This window comes from Helobdella robusta (genome assembly GCF_000326865.2).
Source record: "Helobdella robusta unplaced genomic scaffold HELROscaffold_5, whole genome shotgun sequence".
Taxonomy (NCBI): Eukaryota; Metazoa; Annelida; class Clitellata; order Rhynchobdellida; family Glossiphoniidae; genus Helobdella; species Helobdella robusta.
The window spans coordinates 4,568,416-4,582,723 of record NW_008705254.1 but is presented as its reverse complement, the minus strand read 5'-3'; the positions used below and the strand labels follow the sequence as shown (position 1 = coordinate 4,582,723).

The 14,308-nt window shown below is 37.6% G+C and overlaps 2 protein-coding genes across 2 annotated transcripts; both read right to left on the bottom strand.

Annotated features, from left to right (window-relative positions):
• Positions 1–23: 23 nt before the first annotated feature.
• On the bottom strand, positions 24–4,001 carry HELRODRAFT_163584 (hypothetical protein; the record flags this gene model as incomplete). Its single annotated transcript, XM_009027421.1, has 4 exons — positions 24–446; positions 1,951–2,565; positions 3,170–3,259; positions 3,945–4,001. 4 exons carry the CDS (start codon positions 3,999–4,001, stop codon positions 24–26), a joined length of 1,185 nt encoding a protein of 394 aa, XP_009025669.1.
• Positions 4,002–5,929: 1,928 nt separating this feature from the next.
• HELRODRAFT_189273 (hypothetical protein) lies at positions 5,930–14,162 on the bottom strand. The gene is made up of 12 exons (XM_009027420.1): positions 13,657–14,162; positions 13,443–13,545; positions 13,276–13,316; positions 12,768–12,979; positions 11,460–11,840; positions 10,300–11,178; positions 9,350–9,615; positions 8,857–8,971; positions 8,410–8,553; positions 6,483–8,272; positions 6,194–6,326; positions 5,930–6,166 (listed from the first exon to the last, which is right to left on the bottom strand). The coding sequence occupies exons 1-12, from the start codon at positions 13,773–13,775 to the stop codon at positions 6,060–6,062; spliced, it is 4,290 nt and encodes a 1,429-aa protein (XP_009025668.1). The 5' UTR covers positions 13,776–14,162; the 3' UTR covers positions 5,930–6,059.
• Between the last annotated feature and the right edge of the window lie 146 nt (positions 14,163–14,308).

Genomic DNA, 14,308 nt, shown 5'->3' with positions numbered 1-14,308 from the left:
ATTTGATTTTATTTGCTATAACGTCACTCAACCCCGTCGGCATTCAACTCCACATTTTCCAACACACAGACGCGCAAAAACCGCTGCAGGATGCACGAGATATTATTCATAGCAAAAAAATATTCCCTACTATCGCCTGACCTAATACTGATATTTTTACAAATTCGATTGAAAAACCCGGAGGTGTTACGGTCCATGGGGCCGAGGACCTCGATACAAATCGGTAAAAACTCCATCGAGGGGAGAGCTCCGTCGTACTTTTTGATCTTCTCGTCAGATGCCCTGGTTGCAGCCAAACCGCTTTCTTTGCTAGTAAGCTGCACGTAGCGCTCAGCAAAGGTGCCCGGAACGGTAAGGTCCCACGCCAAGCACCTGCCGGCTCTCCAAGGGATCAAGGTACACCCGTCAGGGCGTTTACCGTCGTGCGCCGCAATGCCCGACGGTTCCTTTAAAACCGGAATTGAGGCCTTGGAGAAAAGTCGGCACACAAAATCGTTTATGGCTGAATGTCGCTGCTGGCGACCTCCGCCCAAACGACAAACAAGACTATGATGGCCAAGTTCATCCGCCCCCGCGCCGCACCTGCATGTATATCGACTCTGAACGGCCATCCCCAGACGGAAGCCAATGGCTGTCCTGACCGTTTCGTCGTCCAATCTGGTACCCACCGACGTATTGTGCAAAGATCTCAGCCAGCCACAACTCGCCTCGCTGGATACTGCCAGCAAGCGAGCTGAGGTCGCCGAGTCAGGGCTTGAGGAAAGCAACTCTTTGAATGTGCGTTTATATGCTTCCTCCAAAATGTTGCCCTGGGAAAGGGTCTGTTGGTTGGATTGGAGTCGGTGGAGTACAGTGTAGGCTACTAAATTGCCGAAGAAGGGCAGACTGTAGGTCAAGCGTGGCAGATGCGGAAGATTTATAAACAATTGGTGCAAGCTGAACCACGCTTAGTAACCCCAGTTCCCCAGATCGTACCGGCAGCTGAGCCTGAGACCAACCCTTGTCGGTAATATCGACGTTACAAATTGCTGAGAGGGCCACCCGCAGAGCACCCTCAAATTCGCCCAAAATGGCCGCATTAACAAAGTTGGATGTGCGCAAAAAATACATCAATTTCGGCAAACTGAGGGCGCCGCGGATGATTGTCAGCGCGTTGTGGACCGGGAGAAGAGAGACACGTTCGAGGGCAAATCTTAGCTCAAAATGTTTTTTATTAAAAAACCTGTCCTGATGATCGCCGGCCATCATTGAAGTGCCTAAAAAATTTAATGATGAATGGGGCACTGTGGGGACATTAGCCAGCACGTGTGGCATTTGAAACGTGTCATTTACAAGTAGTTCACACTTGTTTGTGTTTAATTCAAGACCAATGATGGAAGCGCCGACCCTCAGCGACAGGAAGTCGTCCGCTAAGATGTTACCCTCTGCGGCCAAGCTGACATCGTCCAGGTAGCCACAAACAAACGCCGAGGATGACTTCGTCAACAGCGAGTGAAGGGTTAGAGCAAAAAGCATCGGTCCCAAAGGGTCGCCTTGCTGTACGCCCTCGCACGATTCAACCACCCAGGCGTCGTAACCAAGAGAAGAGACTCGGCCATATGCGGAATGACAAAAATTACAAATTTGAGGACAGTGCTGCTTAACTGCCTCTAACATTGAGTCTCTTCTCAGGGTGTTGAAAGCGTTCTTGAAATCAATCTTCAAGAATCCCCACCGTTTTGGAAGTGCTGAAATCAGTTCACGTACGGCGTGGACGGCCGCCTAAGCACCACCTTTCACACCGACGCCCAATTGGATAGGATAAAGTTTGGCTTTGACCTGTTCCAACACTAGCGCCAGAGCGCACTTACTGGCCAGCCTCCTCCAGAAATTCCCCACCGCGATGGGTCTGATCCCTCCATCTTTTTTGTTTAAAGCCACCAAACGGCCCCCAAAAAAGAAACGGCTAACCGCGAGAGGGCAGACCCCAGACAACAACAAATTTACAAACCGGGTGAGGTTATTTAACAATTCATCGGTGGGCGTCGGACCGGAAAGTAAATCCTTTATGTGCTGAGGCCTCAAGCTATCAAGGCCTCCCGATGAACCATTATTAAACGACTTTAAAACCGTCAACACCTGGGCTGGTGAAACGCGACCATTGGACGGCTCCTGCGCGGGGAAAGCTCGCCTGTTCAATGGAGCACTGGGATGAATAGCTTTGAGTTTAGCGAGTGTCTCAGGCGAGCTCTCCGCCAGGCCTGCGGGCGAACAAGCAAGTCTGACGGCCGCCGAGAGACTGCCCTGTTCAATCCGAGTGGTTACTGCACTAATCCAACTGTTTGGATTGTGCTTACGCGGTTTGGTGTTGTGGTCAGTGTTGAAGCTTGCCACAATAATCTCGACCTCGGTCGAACTGAATTCGGCCAACCGTTTAATAACGTAATTGGCTTGATTAGTCCTGCGACCGACCCTGGTGGGCTTGAACAAAACAAATGCGAAAAAACATTGGAGCCTGCACCAATGGGCCGCGTCGCAGGGATCATCGCAAACGGCCGTCAATAAAGCCGACAATGCTTTAGATACCTTGTCTCTGCACGGTTTGGGAACGTGATCATACAGATGGGCAGTCCTCAAAACGACCGTCAGCCGGTCAAAAACATGAAAATGTATGTATGTATGTATGTATGTGTGTATGTATGTATGTATGTATGTATGTATGTATGTATGTATGTATGTATGTATGTATGTATATATGTATGTATGTATGTATGTATGTATGTATGTATGTATGTATGTATGTATGTATGTATGTATGTATGTATGTATGTATGTTTATATATATGTATGTTTAAATGAATGGTTTTATGTATGTGTGTTTACATCATGTTTGTATATGTATGTATGTGTGTATACATTATGTTTGTATATGCAGATGCAGAGTAACACATTTCTATTTTTATCGGTCATCATTATGCGCGCGTATATTACAGCGATCCGCACATACGCCCACCATTAGGTCTGGGAAGGTTGCTTCCATCATAATTCTTTATTCTTCAACAATTTTTTTCCTGTATAAAAGAAGCGAAAATCGCAAACATAATGGCGGTTATTTTATTTTTTACCACTGCCGTGATTTTTAATAAAAGAATTTATATATCTTCATGCTTGTGCGAAAGTCAGGTCCGACATTATTCCTCGCAAATAAATGTTTAAGTCGTTTTAGGTAGTTCTCCTTATTGTTGAGAGGATGTTTGTGTCTTTCGTGTGGTGTCTGTCCCTGTAAATATTTCATTTTCAGGTGTGGTGTGGAGTGGTGTGGGGGATAGGTGGTGGTTTTGAAACTGGATGCGTGGTTTTGTAGAAGTGTCATTTATTCTGCCACCCACCCACAATAGCTCTTGTGGTTAACTTCAGTGATTGGAGTTTATAATGGTTGGAGGTGGTAAGAGCATAACCAGAAAATAAGTCTCTTCTTCTTACTCTCATCAGTTTCTTTTCATTATGAATGAAACACCACATTTGAAAAGTACTGTATAGTACCTACAAACAATTTTCTCGAGGGGGTAGTGTCTTCAAAAAGCCCGCTGGCGTGGCTACACTTATGTTGCAACAATAGTAACCTGTATAACAATAATTATAATTATTAACGTTGTTGTGGTTACTACTGAGTTATTTGTATAGTGAAAAAACTAACGATAGTGACAGTTTATTTTAATCGAGAAATGTTTAAGTCTTGTCTATTCATTCGTCAGTTGAGAAATAGCACAAAAACGTGTGCAATAAAAAAAGAATAATTAAGACATCTTTCATTTCTTTGAGAAAAAAAATATAGAAAATTATTTTGCGGAGGTAGGTAATATATTTTTCATCTGAGAGAAGTGAGATCTTTTTGAGGAGCACGATGACGTCATGCAGAGTTACGTAAGCGTCTAAAAATAGCTACGCCCATTATGATTGGTTACCTGCAAGCCGATAGGCGTGTCCTCGAGAACCGAAATAGGAAAAAATTTCAAAGACATGCTCATTACCTTTTCCAACAAGTATTTTTTTTTCTTTATGACAATTTTTGGCTTAAATATTTTAAAAGGTTATTTTTTTCTGTTTTCGCCGTTTGATCAAATTTCTTATTTTGGAACGAAGCAGAAGTTGAGAAAGTTAAAAAGATGCAAGTTCATTTTGATGATTTTTCACAAATCATTTTTGAGATAGACAAACAAAAACAAGATCTTGAATACATACCGAGTGTTTATTTGCAAAGTTATTTGATAATATCAACGTCCAGATTTCACTGGTCTATCGTTATTATTTACCCAACTTGAATAATAATTGCGACTTTCAACCGTTCGTGTCATGTTCAATTAATTAATTAATTAATTAATTAACTAATCAATATCTTTATTTATTAACTGTACAATTAATTAATTAAATGATCAACTTACGAATTGACAAATACTTCGCAACCATTGCTCAATCGATGTGCGATTATATCATTAGCAATGACAACCGAAAAAATTACATACAGGTTCATTGAATAAAAAATAAATTAATCTATAAAGAATTTGTTAAAATAAATCATGAAAGGAAAATATAAAAAAATGTACACGAAATTAATGTTATGGTCATTACATTGAATGATAAATTTGTATCTAGAACATAAAATGTAGAAATTCTGTAGAAAAAATTGTTAGTATAGAGAGTAGAGAACATAAACGTAAACATAAACAAGTCTGTAGCAGAAGATAAACGAAATACAAACACGTACTACATGAACGGACAAAATCTCATACAAAATACAAAAATATATACAAACGAATATGCGACGAAATTGCAAAAACTTAATACATATACATTATTAAGTGAAAACACATACAAAAATTTGATACAGATACAAACATATACATAATCAAATACAAAATACATACAAACACGAGAGAGTAATTTGTATGTAATTCACCAGGCATTTTAATGATTGACAGGTGGCAATGATGAAAATAAAAATACAACTATACACGACAACTGAAGTAAAATGAAAATTTGATCAATAAGATGCAGTAAAACACGCAGATAAAGATACAAAGATATAAACGCACTGATACTTACACGAGCATCAACTCTCAAAACAGCCATACCCAAACATACATACACTAAGACACGCGCACACATACACATAGAAAAACATTTTGTGAGACATACAGTCACACACACACACACATACCACATACACACATAAGAACAAACAGCCTATTAAAATCAATTACACGGCAAGAAATGAGTTCAGTAAAATATTGACGAGAATAAATCTAACAGCAATCATCCTATTCAAAAGTTCAGTAAACAATTGAATAAAACCAGTGTGGGTATTTGGTATTTGTAGGTATGCATGCATGCAAGTATGTATGCATGCATGTGTGCGTGTATGTATGATATATGTGTGTACGTAGCTAGTTAAATGCAAATCACTCTGCTGAATTAATTCTGAGATAAACAAATAAAAATTCAGTGCAATTGAATAAATAACAATGCTACAAACGCACAGGTACACACACGTACATAATATATATACACACACACACAGTACACACACGCACGCACACACAACCACACGCCTACAGACCTACATACATTTAAAAATAAATCTCAATAAGCCTCTGGTCTGCAGCTGTGTAAATTTCAGCAGTCCTCATTTAATGGATGACGAATGCATGAATGACTGAGCGAGTCAATGAATGAATATAAAAAAATAAATGAATGAATATATGAATGAATGTACGAACGAATTAAAGAATGAACGAATGAATGAATGATCCAGTTGGTCCAATTTCTCAATACAAATCAGCTTGAAAATTAACTGCATATACTTGTATATCTAGAATATGGTATTACGAACTAAGAACATAAGTGCACACACACACACACACACACACACACACACACACAAACACATATGTACAGTTAACAGAGCTATTTCTTCCCCATACCAAATGAATATTAAAAAAGTGAACTTTAATATCAAAAAAGAACTAAACGAAACCATGAAAATACAACGACGACAATAAACAGAAAGAAAGTAAAATGGATTATAAATCAGTTTCGATGACGTCATCTTTCTCGTTATAATAACCATCTGCATGGCCATTAATGATATGAATGACGACTTTACCATCATCGTTATCACCACCACCACCGCTACCACCACCACCACCACAACCACCACCACTAATAACAGAATCATTACTATCACCAGCAGGATCGTTACTACGACGACCATTATCATCGTCCTCATCGATGTATATAGCATCTTTGACTAGTTCGTATATATGCTGTCTTACTAATTTTATTGGTTGCTGTGATGTTGTTGTTGTTGTTGTTGTTGGTTGATGCTGCTGCTGTTTTTGTTGTTGTTGTTTATCTGTTGATGATGATTGTGATGTGAGATGATGATGATGACGTGGTCGTGACTTTGACGGTGATGATGATGATGAAGAGGAGGATTGTTGAACGTTTGGCTTATTATCATCGAGATTGTTGATGGTTGGGTAACTGCTATCAACTTTGTTGCTAATGTTGTTGATGATGTTGCTCTTAATGTTAATGTTGTTGCTAATGTTGAATTTGCTGTTGTTGTTGTAGTTGTCAACTTTGACGTCGTTGATGCCATAGCTGCTCTTTTCCATGTTGTAATTGCTGTTGTTGACGTTGCTATTATTGGTGACTTTCACGAAGCCATTTTTCAACATTGTGTTTTTCTTTGGTTGCTGCTGCTGTTGCTGCTGTTGTTGTCGCTCAACGTCACTGGCAACGTAGAACCTAGACCTGCCCATGGTTATTGCACTGTTGTTTCGGTGTTCGTACTCACTCTCGCTGGCAGTAACGCAAAATATGAAAGGTGTCGTCCTGCGGTTATTCCACTCCAGTTTTGGAGAGGCAGATGCTGGTTGGTGGGTTATGAATTTCGGAGAAGATGACGACGACGATGATGATGACGATGGCGGTGATTGTGATGGCTCTTTCGGTATTGATAATGATGTCGTTGCGGTTGATGTGTTTGCTGTCGTTGGGCTTTTTGACGCGGTGCGAAACGATGCTCTGTTGCATGTTGTTGCTCTGTTGTTGTTGATGTTGTTGTTCGTTGCTGTTGCAGGCTTGGAAAATAATCTGGAAGTTGAGTAGGGTTGTATAATGTAATCTTTATCTAAACCATCACTGTTGTTGTTGTTGTTGTTACGTCTGTTGTAGTTGATGTTGTTGTTACTTATACTAAATTTATTTTTGAAATATTTGTTGTTGTTGTTGTTGTTGTTGTCTTCATTTGGTTTGTCATTTTTCAGCCACCATGGTACCTTCATGCTTATTGGTGCAGGCAAATAAAAAGCTGAATGATCATTGGTTGGTGCACAAGCAAATGCAGAATGCTGATTAGTGGAGAGACTCGCTCCGTTTAATTCTAAATCAGCTGGAACAGGTTCATAATTTGAATCGTCAAACTCATCACCGACTACATCATAAATCGATACAATATGATTGGAAGTCGAGCCACCATTTAAATACGAAATAGCTGTGTTTTGATTGGTCAGCATATTTAAATTATTAAAAGGTGGCTGGTGACTGGTCAAGCCGTTGAAAAGTGATTGATGATTGGTCAATCGATTGAATGCTGACGTGTGTTGATTGGTCGGTTGGAGAGTACTTGATGGATGGTTGATTCTTGCATAGCCTGGTTCGGTCCTGTATTTCAACAAATTTGATCTGTCGTTGCTGAGTCGTGATAGGCTGTTGGAATTATTATTATTATCATTGTTATTATTATTATTATTGTTGTTAAATTTTTTATTGACTGGCAATATAGTGGTATTGTTAGTGGCTGATGAAGAAAAATTATGGTTTTTATCTAATAATTTGTTGTTGGTTTTGCTGACGTTGTTGTTGTTGATGTGATTGTTGTTGTTGTTGATGTGATTGTTGTTGTTGTGATGTGAGTTGTTGTTGTTGTTATGATGTGAGTTGTCAATGTAAGTTTTCGGTCGCTGTTTGTTCACAGTTGAGTATAATGGTTGATGGTTGTTGTGAGTCGTTGCTACTAAATTGTTGTTGTAACTTGAGGGTCTGATGTGATTGATGTTGTTGTTGTTGTTGCTGCTGCTGTTAATGTTTAATCTTTCACTCCTCAGCAGAAATGATGATGACGATTGTTGCATATGTTGTTGCTGGTGGTGGTTCAAGGTGTTGCCGAATGATCTGGATGTCGTCAAGGATGTTGATGTCGTTGTAATGTTGTTGTTGCCGTTCAAATCTGTTTTGTTGGCAACAGTGAAATTAAAAGGAAAGTTGCTTAAATGAACATAAATGAAGCAACACTACTAAAAATGAGAAAAAACAACAACTAAACAACAAGAATGACACCAAAATTAACAATAGCTACAACCACACCTCTATCTCTGACGTCACAACCGTTAACATTATTGTTGTTGTTATTGATGTTGTTGTTGACGTTGTTAATGGAATGAGTGGAAGATGACATCGGCAGGACATCAGAGACTCTTGCATACATGGAACTACGGGATGAATTTTGACCTGCAAATGTTTACAAGCCATCACCATCATCATCATAATCACCATCATCTTCATCATCATAATCACCTTCATCATCATTATCATTATTATCATCACCATCATCACAATCACTTTCATCATCGTTATCATCACCATCATCATAATCACCTTCATCACCACCATCACCATAATCACCTTCATCATCATTATCATTATTATCATCACCGTCATCATCACCACCACCATCATCATCCTAGATATTATTATTATTATTATTGTTTTGGTTGTTGTTGTTGTGGTTGTTATTAGTATTTCTGTTGTTACCTGTTCCAATTTCAGCGTATATATCGCTGCCAGCAGTGCAGTACACGTGGTCGACCAGGGCAAGGGATGGAATGGACGCTCGGTCGTGGTTGGGGGATGATGACGTCATTGTCGTCTGGTGGGCGCGACGATGATGATGGTGGTGGTAGAGATTGTAGTGGTTGTAGCTACCACACTGAAGACCATATCAATACAACACCAATCAATGAATCAATTAACCAGCCAGCCAGACAGTCAGTTAACTAACCAACAAATTATTCAATCAACTATGCAACCAGCCAACTAATCAATCATGCTCCCAATCATTCAACCAACCAGGCAATCAAACATTCAACCAGCCATGCAACAAATCAACTAAACATTCAACCAACCATTCAATCCATTCTGCAACCAACCAATCATGCAATCAGCTATTCAACCAGCCATTCAACCCATTCTGCAACCAACCAATCAACCATTCAACCAACCATGCAACCAACCAACCAACCTTGACTTGATCGTAGTTAATGGTATCATACGTCTCATCCTGAGACTCATGCATCGTCGACATCATCATCATACTCGCCATCATAGCCCTCTCTCTCTTCCTCAGATTCTCTAATGACTCCCTGGCCGTCACACTCGAATAATCAGGAGTTCGGAGATCGACGTTTGCCGTAGCAGTAGCTTGGAGTGTAGCTGCTGTGGCTGCTGCTGCTGTTGAAGTTGCTGCTGCTGAGACTGCTGTTGATGATGATGATGATGGCTGTGTTTCTTCCTCTGCAGGAATAAATGGTGTGATGTTTAAATGCCGGAGTCGGTTAGTTGGCATACGCTACAATGCGTTATGTTATATTTTGCTGGTCGGTGTCGAATTTAGTTTAGAGAAAAAATTTGTTTAAGTGAAAATTGATAGTTTTGCGAGAATGATTTTTTCTACTTGTTACAAACAATCATTTTGTTTCATCGAGCAATCCAAAGAAACATTGGTGCATCTGTTTTCAATGGCATTCTGTGTAAATGAGATTCGATAGCAAACTCATAACAAGCAACTGAATTAAAATCTTTGCTTATTGACTGCTAATTTCAACCACACACACACACACACACACACACACACACACACACACACACACACACACACAATCACACACACACAGACACACACAAACACACACGAGTACACCCAGACAGACACGCACGCACAAACACAGGAAGTATTTTTCAAACATGTATAATGCTCATAGACAAGAAATTCTCAATACTGTTTCTGGGTTTTCACAAGAAATTAGAAGATAACAAGGAGATGCCGTAAATTAACGACATCTGTTTCGTTTTGTTTGCTACTCCATACATCACTGTGCTACCCTATTCAAGGTTGGTAAAAAAAACTCAGAGAAAAACAAAACGAATCTGAACAACGAAACAAATACGAACAACACTATCTGCAAGCAACAAACCAACCGTCTGGATCGTCGGCATCATTATTTCTCCTCATCATTCCACCACCACCTGACAGCATGTTGTTGTTGTAGTCATCTACGTTGTTGTTGTTGTTGTTGTGGTTGTTATCACGGTTGATGTTGTTGTTTTGCAGGTTAGTGTTGTTTGGCAAATGGCCGTTGTTTCTGCTACTGTCAAAGTTGATGTTATGACTGTTATTGAAATGATTATTATTATTGCTGCTGTTGTTGATGTTGGTAATGAAATGGTTATTGTTGTTGTTATTGTTGTTATTGTAATTAGCACCATTATAAACGAATCTTCCGTTGTGTTTATTAGTTGCACCACTGGAGCAAAAATCATTTCCGGAATTTAAGTAAGTTTTACTGCTGTAGCTGTCGAGTAAAACAGCAGAGCAACTATTAACATTGTTTGTCGGTTGACCATTCAATGTTGTTGTTGTTGTTGTTGTTGTGTGGTTGTTGTTATGTTTGTTGTTGTTGCTGCTGTTGTAGAAGATGTTGTTGCAATTATTGATGTTGTTGCTGTGTTCTGAGAGGTTGTTTCTTGGTGGCAGAGAAGGGCTTGGGTTCATGAACAAAAATGGAGAGTGTTTGGATTTTGGGATGTTGTTGCCGACTTTGTTGTTATTGTTGTTGTTACTTTTATTGTTATTGCTGTGATTGTTGCGATTGTTAGTGTTAGAATCAGGTATGTGATGAAATGTTGTATTATTATTATTACTACTACTATTACAACTGATCTTAGTGGCATTTGTTAACAGCCTGCTATTATTAATATTGTTGTTGTTGTTGCTGCTGCTGCTGATATTGCTGTCAGCGCTATTTTTGAACTTGACAGAAAAAAAATCTTTCGTCGGGGATATGAGAGAAACGGTACCTACCGGAGATTCAGACAAAGAGATTGTTTACAAAATGGTGTGTTATTAGCAAATTTAAATTAAAATAAAAAAATAGTAACTAAATGCTGCCTATGTCGTGTTTTACATCAACATACTATGTAACTAATGTAACTAAGTGCTTATGATGGTTTGTCTGCAAGTTGATATTAATCCCATGGATTAAAAACCAAAATTAAAACTAAAATTCCAAAATACTTAAAGGATAGAACAATTTGGAGAGGTGAACAAAAATGTGTTGCACATGTATACAAAGCCTAACCAATGACATTGTGATTCCTACCAGATGATGATGTGGCAAAGAGACTGTTAGACATGATGTTATTAGTTGTTAACGTTCTGTTTCTGTTTTTATAAACACCACCACCATCATCATCATCGTCATCATTTTCATTATTATTATTATCATTATTATTATTAGTATTACTATCAATGCTGTTTATCATATCAATGGGATTGTTGATAGTGTCGCCAGCATTAGCATTGTCGTCATCGTTAACTGTTGAATACAGGCCAGCAAAATCATCATTATTGTTGTTGTTGTTGTTGTTAATATTGTTGTTGTTGTTGTCGTTGTTGTTGATGCTATCAACATCAATGCCATTGTAGAAAGCTGCAGTTGATGTCATCGTAGTCGTTGTGGCTGTTGTGGTTGCCGTAGTGGCATCAGTGTTATTAGTGTCTCTCACCTATTTTGACAATAATAAAGTTATATGTATTGCAACTATACCAAAAGCCAATAATAATTTTTTTTTATTTACAAATAATTAAAAATTAAAAAATAATATGTGAAATATTCAACAATAAAAATAATAATTAATACCCAACAAATAGATTACCATTTAAGATATTAAAACAGATTTGATTGATAAATTTAATGATAATATTTTTGAGAACAAAATAAATCATAATAAAAAGTCATAATAATAATAATAATAATAATAAATCCTAATAAATAAATGAATAAATATATAATAATTATAACCTACGATAATAATCCACATTAAAAATAATAGTATCAAATATAAGTATGCCTAACATAATAGAAATAATAATAAATATAATATATGAGTCTGAAAATCAGATCATCATTAAAATCAACTTGGAAGTTGAATTTTTTTAGTGAAATAAATAGATAAAAATCATAGGTACTAAAATTTCAAATTTTATGGGCCAACTTATTGCTAATAAAGAAAAAAAGACAGAAAGAAAAAGAAAAGATGGAATGGAAAAAAAGAGAAAATGAGAAGAAATGAATGAATGAAGAATATAAAATTAGATAGATACAAATATTATGCTAAGAAGTTAAAACATAGATCTCAAAATATATCAACAATGTTTGTAATAAATACAATTGAACAAATAACTAAGAAATTACATGAAAAAAAACGCCCAAACAACCAGTTAGACACAACCAGGCAGACAGCCAGCCAGCCAATTAGCTAACCAATGTAAACAAAAGAGACCAACTATCCAACCGAATTATCATTCAGACAACCAACCATGCAACTAATCCAAAAACCACCCTGACTACCCACCTTTTCATATGGATGGGACCACTTCCTCCTACCTCCTCCCAATCTGGCATCATCACCAGCACTACCTGCCCCTCCTCCAGCAACACACCCACCAACAACTCCATTACAATTCGTTGATTGCATCTTCTTCGACTTAGAGATGATGTCATAGATGCTGTCGTCATCTTCATCCTCCTCATCCATGGACGCCATGTTGCGGGATGAACTCGAGGCAGGAATTTCAGGCAGGGCTCGATCCGGACCCCTAGTTGTTAGGGGGGATGCAATTTAAAATTTTGTAGGTAGGAGATTGTTTGTCATTAATTCATAGTTTGTCATTAGAACATGAAATGATGCTAAAATTTAAACTCTTTCATTCAAACAAATATCCACCTTGAATACATTTTAACAAACATTCAAAAGATATAAATTTAAAAACAGATAATGTACGAAAAAAGTAATTAAATTGAAATACTGAACAAAAACTATCAAGTAGAATTAAAAAAAATTATCAAGCAAAAAATCTGAATGTAGAAGATTAAAATTAACAAGCAGACTTACGGTGGTCGACTGTTAACTTCGTTCTCATCAACATTTTCATCCTGACATAGTTGGAAAAATATTTCAACAAGGTTAATTTTTAGGTTCCAGCAATGTTAACATAAAAAAATATTACCAAAAAATAATGAGATATCAAATTGAATTGAATTTATTCTTATTAACTCTACCTGTGCAACATTCTGGCTATTGAAACTGTTCACATTCTGGATGTTGTTGCTATGCAACACTTCGGCCCCAACTTTTGAAGATTTACTTTTGTTTGACTTCCAGCTAGATGAAGTTTAACAAAACTTTGTTTAAGACTGCTTGGAGAAACAGTAATTCAGTAAAACAGTAACTACTAATTATAAAAATTGAAACGGAAGAACACAAAATACTAACTTTTTTCTGAAACAACCCAGCAGACAGAACGACATCGCAATCACAGCAACAAACAGCAAGCAAATGATCTGAAATGAATAGGAAGACAGTGTGCTTAGGTGGAAGAATGAGTAGGACATCGAGGCAATATGGATACGACAGTGATGAATAATTGGCTGATGATGATGTCCTTTTGTTTTAGCTGATGGATTTGTTTGGTTTTGTTAGTGGGACTCTCAAACCAGTTCAAACTCCAGACTGATTTTCATTTTAATTAAGATTCTAGACTTTTTCAATTTTCTAGAATTCTTCAATCTTCAATATATACAATTAAAATTATTTAAAATATAATCTCCTAGGTAAAAAAATCTTCAAAATAAATATTAAATGAAAATAAGAAACCAAGCAACTATCTAAAATTCTTTTTTCAGTTTTTACCATGGACAATCCATGGATGGCAGACAAGAAGATAAATTTTTTTATCCGTCAGATTTTAACTTTGTTAAACAAAATAACAGAACAAAAATAAATTCGAATAATTAGTTAGGAGCCAAGAGGTACAACTTAACTAATTTCATCTCAATTTCAATGAGAAAAAACGATCTACAGACACATACAGTTTAACGTTGTTGTTGTTTTTATTTGCCACCATACTGGTGTCACTAAAAACAGA